At 38.5% G+C, this 20,904-nt stretch overlaps 1 protein-coding gene across 1 annotated transcript; it reads left to right on the top strand.

The window, feature by feature from the left end:
* The first annotated feature begins 1,805 nt into the window (after positions 1–1,805).
* LOC113078389 (beta-citrylglutamate synthase B) lies at positions 1,806–17,505 on the top strand. The gene is made up of 5 exons (XM_026250719.1): positions 1,806–2,444; positions 7,847–8,077; positions 9,476–9,562; positions 13,867–14,070; positions 14,293–17,505. Exons 1-5 carry the CDS (start codon positions 2,282–2,284, stop codon positions 14,808–14,810), a joined length of 1,203 nt encoding a protein of 400 aa, XP_026106504.1. The 5' UTR covers positions 1,806–2,281; the 3' UTR covers positions 14,811–17,505.
* The last annotated feature ends 3,399 nt before the right edge of the window (positions 17,506–20,904 follow it).

Below are 20,904 nucleotides of genomic sequence, written 5' to 3' on the forward strand. Positions count from 1 at the left end.
CATTCTAACAGCTCTCACAAGCCTCATTAAAACAAACTGAATATTAAGACAATGCATGTTATATTTCTAAATCGGACTAAAATCTATTTTGTCTTTTTTTACTCATATAAGACTGCTATGCAAAACTAGAACTGTGACTTAAGTATCCCCTCACTCTCAGTTACTAGTTCAGTCCACCATTACTCAAAATAAGGTCATAAACTTTACGTTAGCATATCATATTTTAAGTTCTACTCTAGCCATCCTAAATATATGTTTGTTATAATATGAAGTTTAAAAGATTAAATTAAACAGATGTGAGATGACAGAGGAGGGGCTGAGTTTTTATTTAAATATATTTTGTAAATGGGAGTGTTTATCGTTTACTTAGAAGAATGAACAAAAAAAATCCAAAATTTATATTTATTATGCTATATATTTTACGTAAGAATGCTAATCAACGCTTATTCAATATGTCAGAGTTGTAAGCATGTTGATGTTATACCAATAATAACCACTGGGTGGCAGCATCGACTCAAGATTGCATCACAACGAAATTTACATCTCCGTCGCCCACATCACCGGTGTCTTCTAGTCTTTATTTTGTAGAAGTAATGTATTTGCGATACATTTGATTTAATTTGCCCGTCATATTAAAGCACTTTGGGAAAATAGGAGGTCGTAGTTTCATAAACATTGGTATTTTGTCAGTTTCGATAGAAAATAAATAAATAACGAGTATCACACCATAAATGATCCGCCCTGAAAACATTTCTTGAAAGCTGATTGGTTAAGATGTTTGGCGCTGGAGATTGATGGACGGTGTTAGCTACTCCTTTAGGTTGAAAGGAGGATTTACTGCATCGTGGTATTTCTGTGAACGTTACAGATCATATTTCAAAGCGAATTTAGCACAGATTTCATTGAGATGGCTGCTTTTTGAAAACCCTTTATTTACTTGCAGGTTCAGTAATGTCTGCATCTAAAGCAGCCTGCTCTTTCAGCCTTCCCTTGCCCCTCCCTCTCTGGGTGTAAACAAAGCCGAAGTGGGTCATTTATCGTGGTTTGATTTCGCATGACAATAGTAAAGGTTCCGCATCCCTGACGCATCATGTAAAGAGCCGATTTATCTGTCATTAAAACCACAAAAGAAATCAAACAAACTACGAACGTTTGTCTGGGACATAATAGTATATTGACTCAAATGTACAGACTGACGACAAGCTATCCATATCAGGCATGTGCCTTTCCAAAAAAAAAGAATATTTAGTGTATTGTTGTTATGTGGTTGTCAAGACAGTAAGAAAACGCTGGCTGAGCTACACAAAAGAGCAAGGATGCTCTTGCAGACGCACTCGCTCCCCACCTCCTTCGGGTGGGGGATTCTTCTCTCAACCGTTTCTTTTTTTTAACGTTTCAACACGTAGCATGAGCGAGAGGCGTTGGTATCCAAACTAAACCAAACCAAACCTCCCCGAGCCCGGTCTGAACCGGTTCGGGGGCAGCAGCGCGCGCTCTTGGAGACTCCCTCCCCTCTCGCTCGCTGAAATTCCTGCCACGCGCTCACACTAACAAAAAAAAACCTTAGCAGAGAACGAGAACGAGATCGAGCGCGCGCGCACCGCGCACAAGTCGACCCTCCCCTCTGCCTCGCTCCTCTAACATCTCCCATTGGCTCCCGCGGCCTTCTCGAGCCTCCTCTTGTAATCGCTTCTTATTGGTTGGCAGTAGGGACCCTGTCCTGCGATTGGTCGATCTGAGTTCGAGCCCTTCTTGATCATTGGCTGGAGCGGGCCGTGCATGAGCGCGAGGGAAAGGAGATGTAAACGCAAAGCGCGTGCTGGGAGAGCCGAGGCGTAGGGCTGAGAGCAGCGCAAGCGCCGGAGATCAGCAGGGCATCACTCGTCACAACATCCAGCTTCTCATCCGCCCTCTCTCTCTCTCCATTTTGTCGCGATTTTTTCGTTTTTACAGTTGGACTCTGACTCGTAGGGAGTGTTAGGACCAGAGTTAGGCAGCGAGGCTTTTGTTAGCCCTAGTTGGGGGGGAACAGTTGCTGTTGCCCCTCAGTGGGGGAGCGGGTTGTCATATTTCGGTTATTTGGGAGGCAAACCCGTAGTCTCACCGCGTAGTCGTTAAAAAATCGATTTGAGGTGTTGCTGCTTGATTTTGGTTCTGGTTAGACCAGATTAACGTTACCTCGGATTTAAAAAAAATAAAACAGTGCCGCGGCTCTTTGTGTAGCTTCAGCTTCGTGTCTCTGTTGCAAGCTAACGAAGTTCCGCACTCCGAGCTCCAAAACATGTGCTCCCGAGTGTGGTTTGTCACAGACCGGCGGATCTGCCAGGAGTACCCGCAGGTCCAGATCCTGCGAGCTCTGAAGGAGCGCTGCGCCGAGGACGATGTTGAATTCCGCTATCTTCTCATGGATGAGATCGTCTTGACCATCACGGATGGACAGCTCGGTAAAAACCGCACACACACACGTAATGTAACGTTACATACACATTTCTTCTGTACGAGCACGAAAATTGTTTTTGTTTAAACTGTTGAGTTGGCTAAATAACTGGTTAGTGTGGATGTTTAGCGCGCTCGTATTGAGCGGATGTACATCACCGTGAGAGTGTGTTTTGTGTAACGTTAAATGTGCGTGTGGGTGACCACCTAACCCACTTTCAACCAGTCCGCCACCACAATCTAGCCGATGAATGGGACGACGTTTAAAATAGTTGAGAAATTGTTGTAATCTTATATTTAATATTTGGTATTTAAATACTGACGTGAATGTTTTCGTATCAGCGTTTATTGTTGCACCATGTGCGCGCGAATGAGCGGACAGTCACGAGTGTGTTGCGCGAGCGCGTCCATTATCAACACATAAAGCCTTGAGCGCAGATGGCGCGACGTTCACAAAGACCCGCGATGTTAAGGTTCTACTCTTTATAATGACTTTATTTTCTTTGATCTTTCTTGTATGTTTATATTAAATGCGCAGGCTTTGGTCCAATTAATTAAACTGAGACGTTATGACGCATTCCCGCGAGGTTCCACATAACGTTACAAAGGGCTTGAGATGAAATAATCGTTTCGTCACGTGCAAACCTAGGTTGAAATACGATTTTCAAAACGTTTAATCCAATCAGAGGATGTCTGTACCGTCGTTTAAACGGTATTTATGTAATATCATCACGGTTTGGTAGCCATACTGAAGATACAGATACAGTCTAATGAACTTGAGGTAACGTTATACTGGATTCTTAAAGATACACACACCTATATTGAATCCTCTTAGTCATGGATTACTCTGTTGTTTTACCAGTTTAGCTTTATAGCCACTTATATACTTAACCACTTCAACATCCGAGACAATGGCTTCTATACCAAAGATGATTTTAGGCCAATTTATAACCAAGTGTCTGAATTTGTAGCATGTGGAACTCCCTAACGTTTGGATATGAATAAAACATGTGGTGGTGCTGTTTAAATTAAATGGCCATTTCACAAACACATCTTTCATTTAATCACCCATATGTTGTCCCGAGCAGATTTTCCTCAGTGGCCTACCAAAGGAGATGTTAGAGGCTGGCAGCCTGAGTCACCATTCACTTTAATTGCATCTTTCTTTCCATGCAAAGCAAGTGAATGGTGACGGAGTCGGTCATTCTGCTTAACATCTTGCCAGCAAGATATAGGTTTTTTTTTTCATTTCAACTGTCCCTTTAATAACCAGCTAACAGCCAGTTGCAAAGTGTTTCATAAGACAATGATCTGAGTCATTGACACCAGTGTTGCCATTGTGGGTGGGTGGGGCTGTTTTGCCTTGAGGTGACCGCATTTCTTTTAGGGGCAGCAGATGGGGACTGGGACATAGTGCATTTTGCATAGACCTGAGGTAAAGGGAGTGGCTATGCACCAATGCAGCAATGTTTTGAATCAGTTACTTTAAGTTTAGTGTTGTTTTTGCAACATGAAGGACATCTAGTCTAACAGGAAGTCCCGAACAGACAAGATAATTGAAGGAGAGTGGAACTAAGACCACATTGACCTACTTTAATGCAAAGGTAGACGGCTGTCTGGAGAGCATGATAGCAGCACGACTGGTGCAGGTTGTTGGCATGTCATATTTGTCTGTGTGTTTGTTTAATCTGCTGGCCTGGATCCTGTTTTGGTCAGATTAAGAGGTGGTTGACAGTGGGTCAGCTTTGGGATTTAGACCCCCAGAGATCCTGACATTCTTCTGAGTTACATCATCAACGTGAGACACATGGAACGGAGTAGGCCAACACTTGATCGTGATCTCTTGTCAGTAATACCACTGCAGTTTGAGACCAGTGTCTTAAATCACAATTCCTGAACAGGTCTCATTTAATTGAAAGATGGTGCAAATCTATTAGTGAACCTGTTGACAGGCGCTGCAAGAGTGTGTACGGTTATCTCATCACCTGCTGTGTGTGTTGCACCACATGCGGCAATCAAACAATCAGTGGGTAATTGGGGTTCAAGACAGATTTTTCACTTCATTGATGGTGTGAGAGAAGTGTGTATGTGTTACTTTTTGATGTCAAGTATCCATTCCTCCAATAGATGCAAAGTCTCACACATGCACAAACTGCAAGCATGCAGAAAAAAATATGCAGATACTGCATGCACACATGTGACTATATTGGACTTTAGTTGGTGGGAAGTGAAACTTTAGACTGGAACGATTTAATCAACCACTTCCCAAGACATTTCATTTATATAAATAAAAGGAGGATGAAGAGGAGTAGCACGGGTGGTGCATTAAGATTGAGGTAGTTCCTCTTTGATTCTCAACTAGGGAAAAACAAAATGCATGTTCATAAACGAATGCGGAAGGCAGTTTACTTGGGTTAGGATCCTCGGTGTTGGATGACACTAGTGTGCCAATTCACTGATTTTCAGTACTGAGTATAGGATTTCTGTGTTGTATTACACACTAGTGTAGTCATAAAGGAATGAATGCCAGTTCTAGCCCTTAATGCACACCGATTGGATTGCACGTGTTAATATGCTTTAATATGAATATACATGTTAATATGCTGTTTATGTGGGTCTAGTTTATGAATGAATAGCCTTGGTTTTTTTGGGATGAATGAGATTAGAAATGTGTAATTATGCAAGATGGCTTTACATTCGGTAATGGGGGGGGGGGGGGGGCAATTAAGTAAAACAAACTGAGTTCTACTACTGTTCAGATGTTTAGAGTCAGTAAGATATAAATACTTTTATTCCAATTGACCAAAGTTGACTAAAGTTCCAAGATTTTTAACTTTCTATTCAGTTGAATCTTAAAAGTATCCCTGTCTCCACAAAATATTAAGCAGCACAAGAATTTTTAACACTTGATTATGATGATAATAATAGTTTCCTTCGCACCAAGTCAGCATATTAGAATGATTTATGAAGGATCATGTGACACTGAAAACATAAGTAATTCAGCTTTGCCATCACAGAAATCAATTTAATTTTAAAATGGATTCAAATAGCAAACAGTTCCTTTTATAGCATTTCAAATGACGTACTCTATTTTTAGCAAACAAAAGCAGGCTTGGTTAGTATGTGGGGGTGTTAAATTGTAGCATTAAATTGTACCAACCCCGCATTTTTTGTAGCCGAGGTTTATATTGAGTAATTGTGTGGTATTGTGCTTTTACCTGTGGTGTTTGTTAAATGGGGTTCCTTGTCTTGTGTTTATATTGTCTGTTTATCTATGTGTATCTAATAGCAGCTCCTCACCCTCAAAGCACACTTCTGAAGTAGGTTAAACCTGTGTCTATAATGTGCTTAACACAGTAGGTTACCCTGGCTGAAATTATCACATGCTCTGGATTTGTTGTAAGTGTGAGAATCATTCGGGTTTCTTAACCCACAGTGAGACAGTTGCCGCAGAACTGACAGAAGGGGAAGTGAAGGAAGTAGATGGCATGTGTGCTATGAATTCTGGGTCTGTGGATACATTTACCTATTGAGCCTCAGGCAGGAAAAAAAAACTTGATTGTCTTAATTTAACACCCACATGAAAGATAAGCAAATAAAAATGTGTACACTTACAAGTGCTTGAGGGCTGATTTCTTGTTGCCGCAGTGAGTGTCATTTCCTCCGGAAACTAGTCAGACCGGTATGAACGCCTGATCTGTGTACCTTTTTGGTAACAGTTGGCCTATATATAATGAACAGCTGTTTCAGGTTGAGGTTAAAACATTAGAAAGTCAATGAATTAGCATGAACGAAAGTAATAAGAAAAAATATTATTATTGTTAATCAGTGTTTTGAAATGCTGAGTGTGAATTTTGTGCAGTTTCAGAACCTAGTGTGAGCCACTGACACCATCCAATATGGTAAGAGAAATGGCAATTATACGCTACCATTCAGAAGTTTGAACTAAAGATGTGCAAAGTTGATCTAAAGCAACTTTTACATTACTAAGCTTTTTTGATTTTAAATGCTGTTGTTTTTAACTTTGTTCACAAGAATACTGTAAACCATGTTTTACAAAAATATAGTTTAATTCGATATTAAGAAATGTTTCTTGAGCACCGAATCAGCCTATTAGAATGATTTCTGAAAGATCATGTGACACTGAAGTAATTCCTGCTGAAAATTCAGCTTTGCATCACAAGATTAATTTATATTTTATAATATTTTTTATTTATTTTAAATTGTATAACATTTATAAATATTTCTGTATTCCATAGTTTAATTAGAAATGAATTTTAGGTTAGCAGTATGCTAAAGTACAATTCTATTAAAAATCAATCATGATTCATTGCGAGTATCCAATATGTGAGTGCTATTTGTGTAGCGTGCAAAGTAACTAATGAGGTTCTATGATGTCTAGGGTACTGCCTTGGTAGGGAACAGAACAGAGCTAAATATATATATAGGAAATTCTAAGCAAATGCCTGTTTATTCAGTCAGTATACATTAAATAATGTTATATACTTAAATATTGGTCTCTTTATGCCTGTATAGTCCCGTTTTATGCTTTAACTGCATTCATTCGAGTCCCATCTGCTTTGATCCATGAGAGGAAGAGGGAGTGCTGATGTAGCAGTTGCTAGTGAAGATGCTGAGTCGTGGTTTGTGTGTGTTGCTCCATCCTAAGATGGCGGAGAAACTGGAGAGATGAGAAATTCTGTGACTCATTCATGTTTTGTCTCTCTCTTGCTCTCTCATGCCTCCTTTTATATCCTCTTTTACATTTCCTGTTGTCTCCTGAATGCTCAAACATGCTTGCCTTTATGTAATCTCTGAAATCCTTTCTTGTCGTCATCTGCTGTTTATGTGGGGTTTTTTTTTCCATCCAAACAACAAAATGACATATGTAATTTGTATGAAAGTTTGTTGCTCTTGTATTTATAATCAGAGTCGAAACACAAGATTTGTGGAGTCAAATCCAATGAGTGCCGGTTTTAAAACTGATTTTAGATTTTGCTAAGTGAAGGCTGGTGTTAAGTGAGCATAAAACCTAAGTGGCATCTTAACTGAAAGCAGTGCAAACTGGGTTAGTGGGTCAGCATGACCGTCGCAGTAGCGAGGCCAGGCAAGCAAGCGAGCGACCTTCTGCAGTGTTGTATAATTGCTCTCAGAAGGAGATCAGCTATTTAGTATTGCAGAGATGCTGTCGTGTGTGTTTGTTAAACCAAAGCCAGCTCATCTGTCATACTGAGTGTTTGTGAGAGAGGGAGGGAGAGAAAAGGGCAACGCATCCAAATGAAAGTCTGGCTCTCATTGGTTGCCCAGATACATGAGTGTAATCTTTTCACACAATACTGTGCCGGCCAAACTGCACTGCACTGTACTGCAGCATTGTGATTTATCTTCCCTTTCTTTCTCTCTCTTTCAGGTCTGCGGGTTGGGCAGGAAATCGTTACCTCATACCCGCAAGTTGCCGTGGTGCGCGTTCCAACCCCATGGGTCCAGTCGGACAGTGACATCACCGTTCTGCGTCACCTGGAGAAGATGGGCTGTCGTCTGGTCAACCGGCCTCAGGCCATCCTCAACTGTGTCAACAAGTTCTGGACCTTCCAAGAGCTCGCCGGGCATGGAGTGCCTCTGCCAGACACGTACTCCTACGGTGAGAGATCATCTTTATCTCCGAAACACGCCAATCCCCAATCTGTAATAAAGAAATGGTTTTCGTGTTTTACACAAAGATGCACTGGTATTTGAAATTCTTGCCAATATGTATAACATATTTTTTAACGCACTAAAACGTTTTAAAACTCACTACTTTTGAGAAGTTAGAGGCAGTAATTATTTTTAAAAGAAACAAATGCTTTTATTGATCAAAGATGCATTAAATTGATATATATAAAAAAATATATATATTTATTAGCATTGTTTTATTTAAAATGGAAAACAGTTGTTTTAAATAGTAATAATATTTCACAATATTACCTGGTGGGGGGGTCATTCATTCATACAGACAATGGCTGTTTGTGTGACAGTCTACTGTTTAAAGAATGAAATTGGAAGCCCTCATGACTAGCTAAAGAAAAGCAAAATAAAAATCCAGAGAAAGTGAGAGAGTGGAAAAGGGGAGGGGGTGTATAACAGCAGTTACAGCTGCTTTAGTGACGTGTCCCTGGCAGAGCTGGTCTGACATACCCTGCATTTTCTCTCTTTCACCCCCCTCACCTTGAACGCTAGTTCATCAGCTCAAACACATTCTGCATTCCAAAGAATCTTCTCTTCACAAGCATGAAGAATATTTATATTTCCGCATGTAGAAGGTACAGAAACATCCAGAAGTTATACTTATGTGGTTTGGGTTTGAGCTTAAATTATATTTCCACCCACTCTGTCACATTCTCTTTCTCTTCTCCTTATACTCTTTCCATAGGCTTCTGTTTGTTTAAACTTGTTGCGTTAAATGAAAATAGTTTGTCATTTACCAAATACTAACCAGTTAATTTTGTTGTCTAGTATTTTGAATATAAATACAAAGTAGAGAACCCTTAAACCTATATATTTTCCCCTTTAAACATCTTTAGCTTGTAGGCTGTTTTGACATAGACTTGAAAAAATAAATGACATTTAACATAAATCACAGATCTACTGAACTTTGACTATGAACTGTCATTTGTCAATTAATGAAAATGTTGTTAATTACAGAGATATCAAATTAGCTGTAAAAGTATTAAGCTAGATAATGATGGAAGCTTTTATAAAGTGTTACAACGTTACAGACTTTTGGCCATCATGTTTCTCCTAAAACATCTTCAGGCCATTAACCTTGAAAAACTGGCCACGTAGTTGGACAGGATACTGTCCAGGAAACCTTGTGCATAGCAAAAAAATCTGTCAGTCTTGCAGTCCTTCTCATGTGGATATTGAATGTCTCAGTGTTGCTTGTTTCATTAGAGCCGTTTGCATCTTGCTCAGGAATCTCTCACTCAAATTAAATCTCGCTTTTAATTACATTCATTACATATTCACTAACCAACATCTGTGTGTGTCTGTGTCTCTCCAGGAGGACACGATAACTTCCGCAAGATGATCGATGAAGCCGAGCCACTGGGTTACCCTGTGGTGGTGAAGAACGCTCGTGGACACCGAGGTAAATCACTGTTTCTAGAACAGCCGTGTATATAATGGGTCCTTTGGGAACTGAAAATAACATACCAAGTTAGACTTCAGATCTGCATGCTGACAAACCTCAACTTTGCAAAGTTATACAGCACGCATGATCTCTCCAAAAAAAAAAAAAAAAACTCAAGCAGCTTAGAAATAGGGGTTGCACCACTGATCTATATATAATGACTGGATTGCTCTTGCGTTCTAAACTGCCAACAAGCGGTGAAGCCACCGGAAGTGTTCGATCCGCCATCTTACTATTCCCTACCAGCAGAGAGCACCATTAAGTCCCAGTTAAAACATTGACCTAAAATCACCTGATTTGAAGCAAATCAGTCAAACGGGGTTAGTTTTTATGTTAGGCGTATGTAAATTAATTTTTACTTCAGATGTTATCGGCAATGTTTATGGTCTTTTTATATATATATTTTAGATATATGTAAATCATTAAGGTGGGTGTGTCTGCTGCGCACTGCTGACACCGGTAATGTTACGTTAACTGATTGAACACCAAATACAGCCAAATTCTTTAAATATGTAATTATTCAGGAATTATTAAACATAAATGTATTGATATCAGAAATTGATTTGAATTTACAATGAATAATACAATAGCCTCTGTTACTTTATTGCTTTGTTGTACTGAACTGAAACGCTTATCTTGCAAATAAAGCTTCATGTCTTTAAGTCTGTACTGTATGTAGTCATTTAATTCTTTGAATAAATTGATGGGTATATTTTTAATGTCCTGATTGAGCAGTATCTATTTCAGACTCTCCAAGATTGTGCAAATGTTTACTAGCATGTATATGCTAAATCAATCATTTAACCACCATTTAAATCATAACCTGCTTTAAAATGAATGCTGTTAACGAAATCATTGTTGAAACATTTGCAGTAAGACTATGTATAACTGTTATACAAATAATATTTGTATGTTTTTATAGTTATGTGTATATATGTGTGTGTGTGTATATATGTATCTTGAGGTTGTGTCCATCTGGTGTTAATCATGTTCATCTGATGTTCACTACTGTAATGAACGTAACTATTAAGCGGGTAAAATTCCCAACATTTAGGGCTGTGCAGTTAATTGCATGCGATTTTATCACGTGCATCTTGTCCGTAAAGTCGGTCCCATGATTAGCAGTAAATCTCCATCACCTGCTTTTCACTGACAATTAGGCAATATCGTGTTCAGTATCGCAGATCAAATCACCTTTGATTCTGAACGTGATATTGTGTAACTTGTCAGTGAACTATGGCTCTGTGTAGTAAGATCCACTCCATCTGAAAGCAGATGATGGAGATTTACTGCTAATAACGGGACTTGCTTTACTGATGAGATGTGTGTGACAATCGCATGTGATTTAATTGCACAGCCCTAACGAACATAAAAAAAAAAAAAAAACCTGCCTAGGGTGTTTGCATTGTAATAATGAACAGGGATACTTCAGATTTAAAAACACTGACTTTTTAGGTGATGTTTTCTAATTAAATTGATACGATTTACTATTAATTCAATGGTTTGTATTGGAATATTGGGGGATACCAATATGGTGGCATGGCGGCTTCACTTTCATGACATCATGAGCAGTCCAGTTCTCTATTATAGATCAGTGGGTTGCACCGACTAGTAGACTTAATTTCTTATTTTGTTCATATAAGGGATTTACTGGAGCATCATTAGGGAGTCTCACTCGTGGAGTTTCTGTGCTAGGGTGCCCTCTGGCTAGGAGTATGAATGAAAAAGAAAATGCATTGCATACTCACTACTGCTCACAAAACCCTAATTTGGGTAAAAATAATTAAGAACTTTGAGGTAAACATTTGCAAATCTGTACGTTTTTGTCCAGGGTAGAGAAGAGTACTTTATTTATTATTATTAATTTTTTTTTTTTGCAGCTAGATTTATTAATACATTTATTCTTGAATATTCCGTTTTGTATATTCTAGTGAAAGTGTTATTACAAAACATTACAAAAGTAATATTCTTTTCTTTTTTAAATAATAATCATCATAATCAAAATTAGTTATATTAATCTATAAAAATACAGAATATTAATGTAAAAACATTCAATATCTATAACAAAAAAGGCAATGTACAGCACTGGTATGATATTTGTTTTAACAGGCGGAAACAAAAAATAGGAAACTGACAGATAACAAAATTGGTGTCTTATCTCCCAACCTGCAACCAACTCTGACCAACAAATACATTAGGCAACTGTGTTTACGAAATTGCAGTGTTTCTCTCTCTCTCTCTCATCTCATTTTGTGTACCAAATATATTTATTTGTATAAATTAATTGTAATTAAATAATAGCTGAAGTATTACCTTATTTAATTTGTTAGAATTGGTATATTTTAACAAATGATAAAAGCTGAATAATCAATAAATGTCTAATTATTAACAAGTTGAATAAGCAATGGTTAGTTGACTAATCGGTCTAATAATCGTTAGATTAATCAATTATCAAAATAATGGTTTGTTGCAGCCCTACAGACAATCGCTCACTAATATCTGATTTTGAACAAGCAGAAATTTGTGAGAAATATAATAACCTAAAGACAAAAGCTCTGTTAAAAATGAGCTGTCATGGGAGCAGTAGCCATGTGGGCAGTGCTGTGTCATATGCCATAACTGTGCACAAGCTGTTTGAGTCTCAGCTACAGGTTCAGGCTTATTTGTTCGTATAATTACTTTTAATCAGCGACTAGTTGATGTCAACTCTGCTTTCATCACATGAACTTCTGAAGTCATTCAACCCCTACTTAGAATCATCTTTTACCTTAAAAAAAAAAAAGGTAAAACAAAAGGTAGTCTTTCTTTCTCTCTCACAGTGCACATAAGGCATCTTTGTCCTGCACTGTTTTTTCAAGCACATTTAAGGTGTGTGTGCTGAAAGCATCATTTTCTTTTTAGCTGCTTTTTTGTTTTAATGGTAGTTGCTGCAATCTTGCAGAATCACACAAACTGCTCTGAAAGAACTCAGTCGGATTAGACCTTGCTTTGATTCCAAGACCAGTGGCCAAACGTGAAGAAAATGATTAAACAATGTCATTACCTCATGATGTAATGTATTAATTACAGTATTAATATTTTATTTTTGTTATGAAAAATTCTCCCAAGTCAGCTCAATCAAGCTGTGCATGCAGGTTCAGAATTCTGCAGGTTCATGCATGTGCCGATCTGTGGAGTTGTGAAATTGTGCATTGCATCATGACTTGAACTTGTGGAACCTGAAAATTGTTTAATACAATTACAATGGAATTTATTGTCCTGTTAATTTACAATAGAATATTAATTTGTATTTTTATTGTTACAAATCTATTAATAGATAACTAAAATAGTATCACAATTCACATTCAATTTTATTACAGTAATAGTAATTAATGTTTTGTTGTTTTTTTTCTAGTTCAATGTTTTCTTTCTTAAACATTGATAGGCTAGAAATAAATTTTTCCCCCGTCTCTCTCTTATCTTTTTTAAATCCGTATCTAGTAGTGACCATAAACTGGGAAAGTCATGGAAATTATTGGTTAAAGGTATGGGAACACTGGTTATGTAAAGCAGGACTTGTGCACACACATTTCAGTCAAACCTTTGTTAAAAAGGTTATCAGGTCGATGAACTACAGATGGAAATAAAACATTGCTCACAATGTTGACCTTTGTCATGCTGTGACATTTTTTTTTTAAAGGTTTCCTCGAACCCATGGGGAATTGGGTGGGGTAGTAGCAGCCGGATAGTTAAACATCTGGAGAGTTCACAGCCCTGCTGTATCACCTTTGTAGCCTTGAGCGAGACACTTAACCCCTGGTTGCTCTCCCTACATTTAGTGTCTTTAGCATCTTGTTGAATCTGTTAGATGGCAATTATATATTTCTCTTCTTCCTTTTGTTCACTGAAAACAAGTAGGACATTCTGCATGTGTCCAAATACATGCTGCTACACCTGGCTGTGTATTTCTTATTATGTGAAAGGGATGAATTTGACACTAATTTATGTGATTGTCATCACATGAAGGTTCATGCATTTAACCCTAGTCTGTTAAAGGTTCTTCCTGTTTTGTTTGGTTGCTATGCAGATAAAATTAACCATCAGTTGACCCTTTGGCAGTGACACTTTGAAACTTACATACTGCATAACTTCCTGAAGTAGCAGAAGACACATGTTGTTTCAGCAGTTCAGTAGTGAGGTTTTTCTGGTAAAACCTCACTACTAATAAATTTGCACTTGGCCAGAGTTGGTCTTTAATGGTGTCACATTTTTGATCTGTACAGGTAAAGCAGTGTTCCTGGCCCGGGACAAGCAGCACCTCTCAGACCTGTGTCATCTGATTCGCCATGACGCCCCATACCTGTTTCAGGAGTATGTGAAGGAGAGTCATGGACGGGATGTGCGAGTGGTTCTAGTCGGAGGGAGAGTGATCGGCTCTATGCTGCGCTGCTCTACCGACGGACGCATGCAGAGCAACTGCTCACTTGGTACGCATTAGCATACTCACCTCGCCTAAAATGTTTGACTTGATGTAAAATTCATTATGTATATTAGTACGGTTTATATACAAAAAAAAAAAAAACATTTTTAAATGGCTTTTTATATTATACTATAGTATACTTATATATATATATGATCACATGTGATTATATATATATATATATATATATAATGAGACTTTTTATAATGAGAATTTTTTTCTTTTCTAGGTGGAGTGGGAATGATGTGCCCACTCAGTGAGCAGGGGAAACAGCTGGCAGTGCAGGTGTGCAATATTTTGGGGATGGATGTTTGTGGAATTGACCTGCTGCAGCTAAACGATGGTTCCTTCGTGGTGTGCGAGGCCAATGCTAACGTGGGCTTCATAGCATTCGACCAGGCTTGCGGGATGGACGTGGCGGGCATCGTGGCCGACTACGCCCTCTCCCTCCTGCCAAGCCGCCTTAGCAGGAAGATGTCGCTGCTCTCCGTGGTCTCCAGCACCAGCGAGACCAGCAGCGAGACTGAGGTCTGTATCCCGACCGAGGTGATAATACCCTCAGAGGTGTGTATTCCCAATGAGATCTGCCCGCCTGGCACTACCGGCGTCTCTGCCATGAGCACAAGCTCCACCTCCAGCGAGAGCGAGGCGGATCTAACCGAAACAGGCCCCGCTCCTGTCACCGCAGATCCCACCTACAATATCAACTCCCTTCTCGCGAGTGAGATAAAACTGTTGACTGAGTGAGCTGGAATTACAGCCACAAACACACACACACACACACACACATAGATATACACAAACATCAAAGAGCGACACATACTGAAGTGGACATTATACATTCAGATGCACACGTGTAATCATACTAACCCTCCCTGTAAACCCCCATCTGAGGCTGCTCCCCTGATGTTTCATCTCCATTCACAGACTATAGAATTATACAGGCATACAGTGCAGTTGGAAGTGCACTAGATGGTGTACACTCCTGCCTGGCTGTAGTGCACCAGCTGAATATGCGTTTGCCACTGTAATTTGAGGGTGCATGCACTGTAGAGTGGTTTTACCAGGACATGATTCCCAAATTTAACCTTTCAGCTACCATCAACTGGATTCTGATAAACATACCGTGGGTTAGGGTACACACATACTTACATACACATGAGGACATATTAAAGTCTGTATTATAGAGAGAGAATGAATGAATTTTGTCTGTTACAAACTTTGTGGCAAGGCCTGGCTGAAGGTATAATGCATTGAATGTGTGGGGCGAGAAAGAGGAAACCAAAATGGACCCAAATTTCAACTGCCCACCAGGATACAAAGGCACATTCCTCCCTGCCCTCAAAAAGCCCACATAGACAGACCCATAGAGGGTCAGCAAGAACAAAAACTGGAAAGCTGTGAATATTCTCATCCATCCCATCTCTTTTAAAAAGAATGAATGAGTTGTTTTAGTCTGTTGCTGTGGCTGCCTGTAGTAAATGAATTACTGCTGATCAGACAAGCGTAAAGGTTTCATTTGCTTTGCTGGTGTCTGTAAAACTGAATGACTGATGTGGGACCCATTTTGAATTACCTTCCGTAATGTGTAAGTGAGGATTTGGCCCATAGGAACTTTATTCTCACAGGCATCTTCTGTCAGGTAATTCTGCCATTTTAAAAGTCCCCCATTTTAAACTTTCGGATCAATAGTATGGAAGATATTGTGAACGGAAAAACTTGCTGAGCTTCTTTTTCCAATGTCTACTACGCAAATCTGCTAATGACCACTTGCCATTCTGCATGTCTGCCACCCCAAAGGAAATTTCCCACACATTAGAGTCTAAACAGTGAGTTGCATAGAAATAGAGCAAATAGACTTTTAAATACTAATGTTTTTACCACAAGGGGCTGAACGATTTGCCAACACTAAGCGCTGACGATGAATAAGCTATTTGTCTTCAACGATTTTTTGTATTGCAACAATAAAACTGAAATGTCAACTCAAATGGGTGCTACATCTGCTCTTAATTCAGCCCAGTGGTCTAAAAGCCAATGATTACCTGAAAGAGAACCAGGAACTGTATTGACTTGAGCTAAATTGACATCTATTTGTTGTACTCTAGTAATAGCACACATTTCTCATAAGTCTAATTCTTCTATTTAAACGTAAGCAACTCTATTCATGTCCCTTTTTCTATCTGGATTTCTCAAAATCCACAAATTCTTAACTTCAGCATATTTGCATGTAATGAAATTCACATCGAGTCTTAAAGATTCCATACAGCAAACCTAAAGTGGACCAAGCTCACAATCCATACCAGCTCAGAATGGTTTACAGTGATAGACGTCATAGTTTAGATTAATTAAACGTGAGTCCGGACTTTAGATGAAAAGTCATTTACATTAAGACTCAGTATAGATTTGAGATTTAGTGTCAACTCAGGGAAGCAGCCTTGATCAGATTCCTCTCCTTGGAAACATGTGACACATTCATGCTAGACAGTCCTGCCTATGTGTATCAATAAACAAAAGGACAAAGCATTATAAAATATTAAGAAACAGATGCTGTGAGACCTGATGGTTACATGCAATCTTTTCTTTTTTTGTTTTATAATATTTAGTGTTCTATTGTCTTTTGTTTTCCTAATTTATAATTTTTTTTTGTTTCTTTTTTTGAGAAAAAAAGAAAAACCTGTTTATAAGCGCTAATCTTGCTTGGGAAAGACGTGACAAAGGGTTTTGGTGTGAGTTGGACTGAACAGCCATTGACCACCTGAGATGTGCGCGCACACACACACTATTCTCACATCTCCCTCTCAAGCGTTGTGATTTGCTGTCTTATGTGTGATGTGTTCCATCATTCCATGCAACCAGAGACTTGCACCCTCCACCTCTTCCCACACAAGAACAAGTGTCCCTGTAAACTCTACACTTTTTGGTGTTTGCGATAACATACCATATGGTTGTCAAACTCTTTCAAGCTCTGCCTCCACTTCCTAGGAAAAAAACAGGAAGTATTTTCTAACGCTTAATAAAATGCAAATTCAGAATGGAGAGGTCAAACTCCCATGACTTGCATCTGAACTGAGAGCTACAATAGCATCAGATTTTTCTCTTGTCAATATGAAGGTATGCTGAATTGGATTGTTAAGGTACCACTATACCCCTCCAACTTGAGTTGGCAATTAACTAGCGTCGCCTAACTAAAGATGAAAAACAACAGTTGCTGCTAATGAACACTTAGCTCTCTGTTATGGAAAAGGGAAATGTTTTGAATACTCCATGTTCATTTCATTGCCTCTTGTTTTTTTTTTTTAGTGGGAACCTAAATGCCAAAAAACCAAGCAATGTTGTATAATTTAAAACAAGAAATAACTAGTGATAGAACGCTAACGTTGATGTTATGTGTTATTACGTAATAATACCAATAAAGACATTTTAAAAATGTCCAGAATGTGAAGCGGTGTCAGCTTGTCTATTTTTCTCACGTCACAGTTGACAGGCCTTCTTCCCGATCTTTTGCTGTAGTCTGCCTAACTTAAAAAGTGGTCACATTTACTGTTGTTCTGCAAATTTTCGCGGGCTCAATCCAGTCATTTTAACAGGAATCCACTCGTTTGGGCCGGGTTGGTCACAAATTAACCACGTTGACCAACAGAAAGCTGCTTGGTTTTAAAGTAACTTGAGTGTCAGCTATGCATCATACATCGCTATTGAGAAAATTTTGCAAATGTGACCTCATCTTAATTAAACAACATCTCCTACTATCCATAGAATTAATGAATATGAACACCGTACTTTGTAAAAACACTGTTGCTGTGCTGTATATTGGGGTCCTTTTTGATTTTTTATATTTGTTAGGTTAGTGGCCAGTCTCGTTCCAAGTGTTTTTCAGCATGTTGTAGTAGATTATGGATTGACTCTCCGTGTGTTTTGCTCATTTAACCCCTGGATCAACACCTCAGCCTTCTTCTCATACTCCAAAGCCTACATGCACTAAAATAAAAGGAATATATACCAAAAACTAAAAAAGACAATCTAGTTTCTAAACAGAAAATTTGCTAAACAATATCCCCTATTTAAATGATGGTGTTGCAAGTTTAGCCGTTTAATTTAGGGAGTATATTGTAGCTGAATGAATATTGGGATATTAACAGTGCTGTGAAGTGATAAATCGGGGAGTTTCGTTGTAGTTTGATATGAGAGTTGGGAGGCTGAACAAGCGTGCGATTAGAACAGGATTTAAGCTGTAGTAGGGGGATGTAGGAGGAATCTTAAAAGAGAATCCCATTACAACCAGAATAGCAATGGAACAGTCAGACTGTCAATTTCCATCACGGCTTTAGTCTTTAGTGTTAATCTGCACTGAAGTCAAAAGCACTTGTTGAAACATGTTCACAGCTCAACTCCATACAAGTCAATGGAATTCAAACGTTCCATTTCAGCATTCAATTCAACGATCATATTTACTATTTGGATACGCTGGGTACTGTTGAGGAGATGAGTGTTGAATTCAGGAGCATACTGTAAATGTATCTCATGAAGTGTCTGAATTGAATACTTTAATTAGGCAATCTTTATTGTTTACCTTGATGTAGTTGTTGCATAGTAACCACCAGAGCATATCCAGAGAATGAGCCAACATGGCTGACTGGTCAGGGCGAGGATTCACACACTGTTCCTCAAACTCTAACATACATCTCTACAACTGATCAGCCTCCACACACCGGGCCTCATCTACAAACACTGTTCCTCAAACTCTAACAAACATCTCAACAACCAATCAGCCTCCACACACTGGGCCTCATCTACAAACACTGTTCCTCAAACTCTAACAAACATCTCAACAACTGATCAGCCTCCACACACTGGGCCTCATCTACAAACAAAAGAGGAAGATCAAGTCAGCTATAATAGTCACAGGTGAGTGCAGCAGTTGGATTCTGAGAAACCAGATCTATCTGAGGCTGAATGATGAATTCTGTTGAATAATCTCTAGGAGATATTCAGCAACGTGATCTACTATCTAGTGTTTTGAAATATATTCTTATTCCTTATGATCATCTGAATTGGCTGATAACCATGCCAGCTTGGTCCATTAGGAGAAGCCATTAGTTCTACCTGATGCCAGTTCAGTAATCTACCAACAACCACATCTATAAATAGTTTGAAAATAATTAAAGGGGGTGTGAAATGCTATTTCATGCATACTGAGTTTTTTACACTGTTAAAGAGTTGGATTCCCATGGTAAACATGGACAAAGTTTCAAAAATTAAGTTGTACGTTTGAAGGAGTATTTTTGTTCCAAAAAAAACTCTTCCGGTTTGTCACAAGTTTCGGAAAGTTTTTTTCGAGTATGGCTCTGTGTGACGTTAAATGGAGCGGAATTTCCTTATATGGGTCCTAAGGCACTTCTGCCGGAACAGCGCGCGCTCCCGTATAGCGAGGCTGAGCACACATTTCACTGATCAGAGCGATTCACTGATCAGAGCGAGAGCGTCGTGAAAAGTCACAAAAGAAGTGTGTTTTTGGTTGCCAGGGCAAGACAACCCTGCACAGATTACCAAAAGAGAAACAGCATTAAGGGACCAGTGGATGGAGTTTATTTTTACAGAGCATCAACGGAGTTGTGCAAGTGTTTTTGTTTGTTCCCTGCATTTCGAAGATGCTTGTTTTACAAACAAGGCCAGTTTGACGCCGGATTTGAACATCGTTTATTTCTTAAGGATAATGCAGTCCCAACAAAAAAGGGTCAAATATCTCTGTGTTGTTAACTTAGCTATCGGCGTGTAAGCACATCAAGTAAACAACATGCGATGTTGTCATCAAACTGCACTTTCCACATGTACAGCTTAAAAAAAAAAAATTTAAAAAAGACGACATAAAGTGGAACTTAGTCATTTTCCAAAACCGCTAAGCAAATATATACAGTTTCAGTACATACCACACAGAGACGCCTTTGCTGATGCTGCTTTTGTTAAATTTCAGCCTCTGGATCTGTGTCATAGCTTCCAGACGCTCTCAACGCAAAAGCTTACTCGCGCTCGTGATTCTTTAGCTCCGCCCACACGTCACGCCTCTAGGCGCTCGTGTTTTTCCGGGAAAAATCGGTACAGACTATCTTTCTCTTATAAATATAATAAAAATAAAGACTTTTTGGAGTTATGAAGGATGCAGTACTACTCTATAGGTACTCAAGATTAACAGGATATTAAGTGAAAACGAGCATTTCACCCCCCCTTTAAAAAATGTTTCATCATATTTACACTATGGTTCAGTGGGATGAGTCTGGTCAGTGAGATTATTTTTTAAAGAAACACTTTTATTTCCATGTAACAGTTCTTCATTAAAGAATCCTGAAAAAATTTATCAAGGTTTCCAAGAAAACAAGTTTTGAACAATGATAATAAGATCTGTTTCTTGAGCAGCAAATCAGCATGTTAGAATGATTTCTTAACGATTATGTGACTTGTAAATTCAGTTTTGCCATCACAAAAAGAAATCATTTTATTTTTAGATTTATCATGTTCATAAAAGAAAAAATATTTAAAATTGTAATAACATTTCAATAATTTATAAGTGTTTGGTTATATCAGTTTATTTATTATTTTCTAAAATTAAAGTTAATGCATTCCAAACAAACAATAGTATTTTTTTTATAAATAAACATTGTTATTAAAAATTAACATTACGCAGATTTAACATTAAATTCATTCATTTATTAACTAAGTAAGAATAATAATGCTGAGAATACATTACCAAATGTCAGCAAATTAAACTATTGTAAATAGTGACTGAGTTGCTTGACTGAACAATGAAAATAGTTTGGTGTTGGGCTTCACTGACCACTGCATGAAA

Source organism: Carassius auratus, unplaced genomic scaffold (assembly GCF_003368295.1).
Source record: "Carassius auratus strain Wakin unplaced genomic scaffold, ASM336829v1 scaf_tig00025657, whole genome shotgun sequence".
NCBI lineage: Eukaryota > Metazoa > Chordata > Actinopteri > Cypriniformes > Cyprinidae > Carassius > Carassius auratus.

Bases quoted from the DNA above. Each gene is read 5' to 3' on its own strand.
- LOC113078389 (XM_026250719.1), top strand. From the start codon at position 2,282: ATGTGCTCCCGAGTGTGGTTTGTCACAGACCGGCGGATCTGCCAGGAG. The intron at 8,078-9,475 runs GTGAGAGATCAT...GTGTCTCTCCAG, and splicing joins GCCAGACACGTACTCCTACG to GAGGACACGATAACTTCCGC. The intron at 9,563-13,866 runs GTAAATCACTGT...TGATCTGTACAG, and splicing joins GAACGCTCGTGGACACCGAG to GTAAAGCAGTGTTCCTGGCC.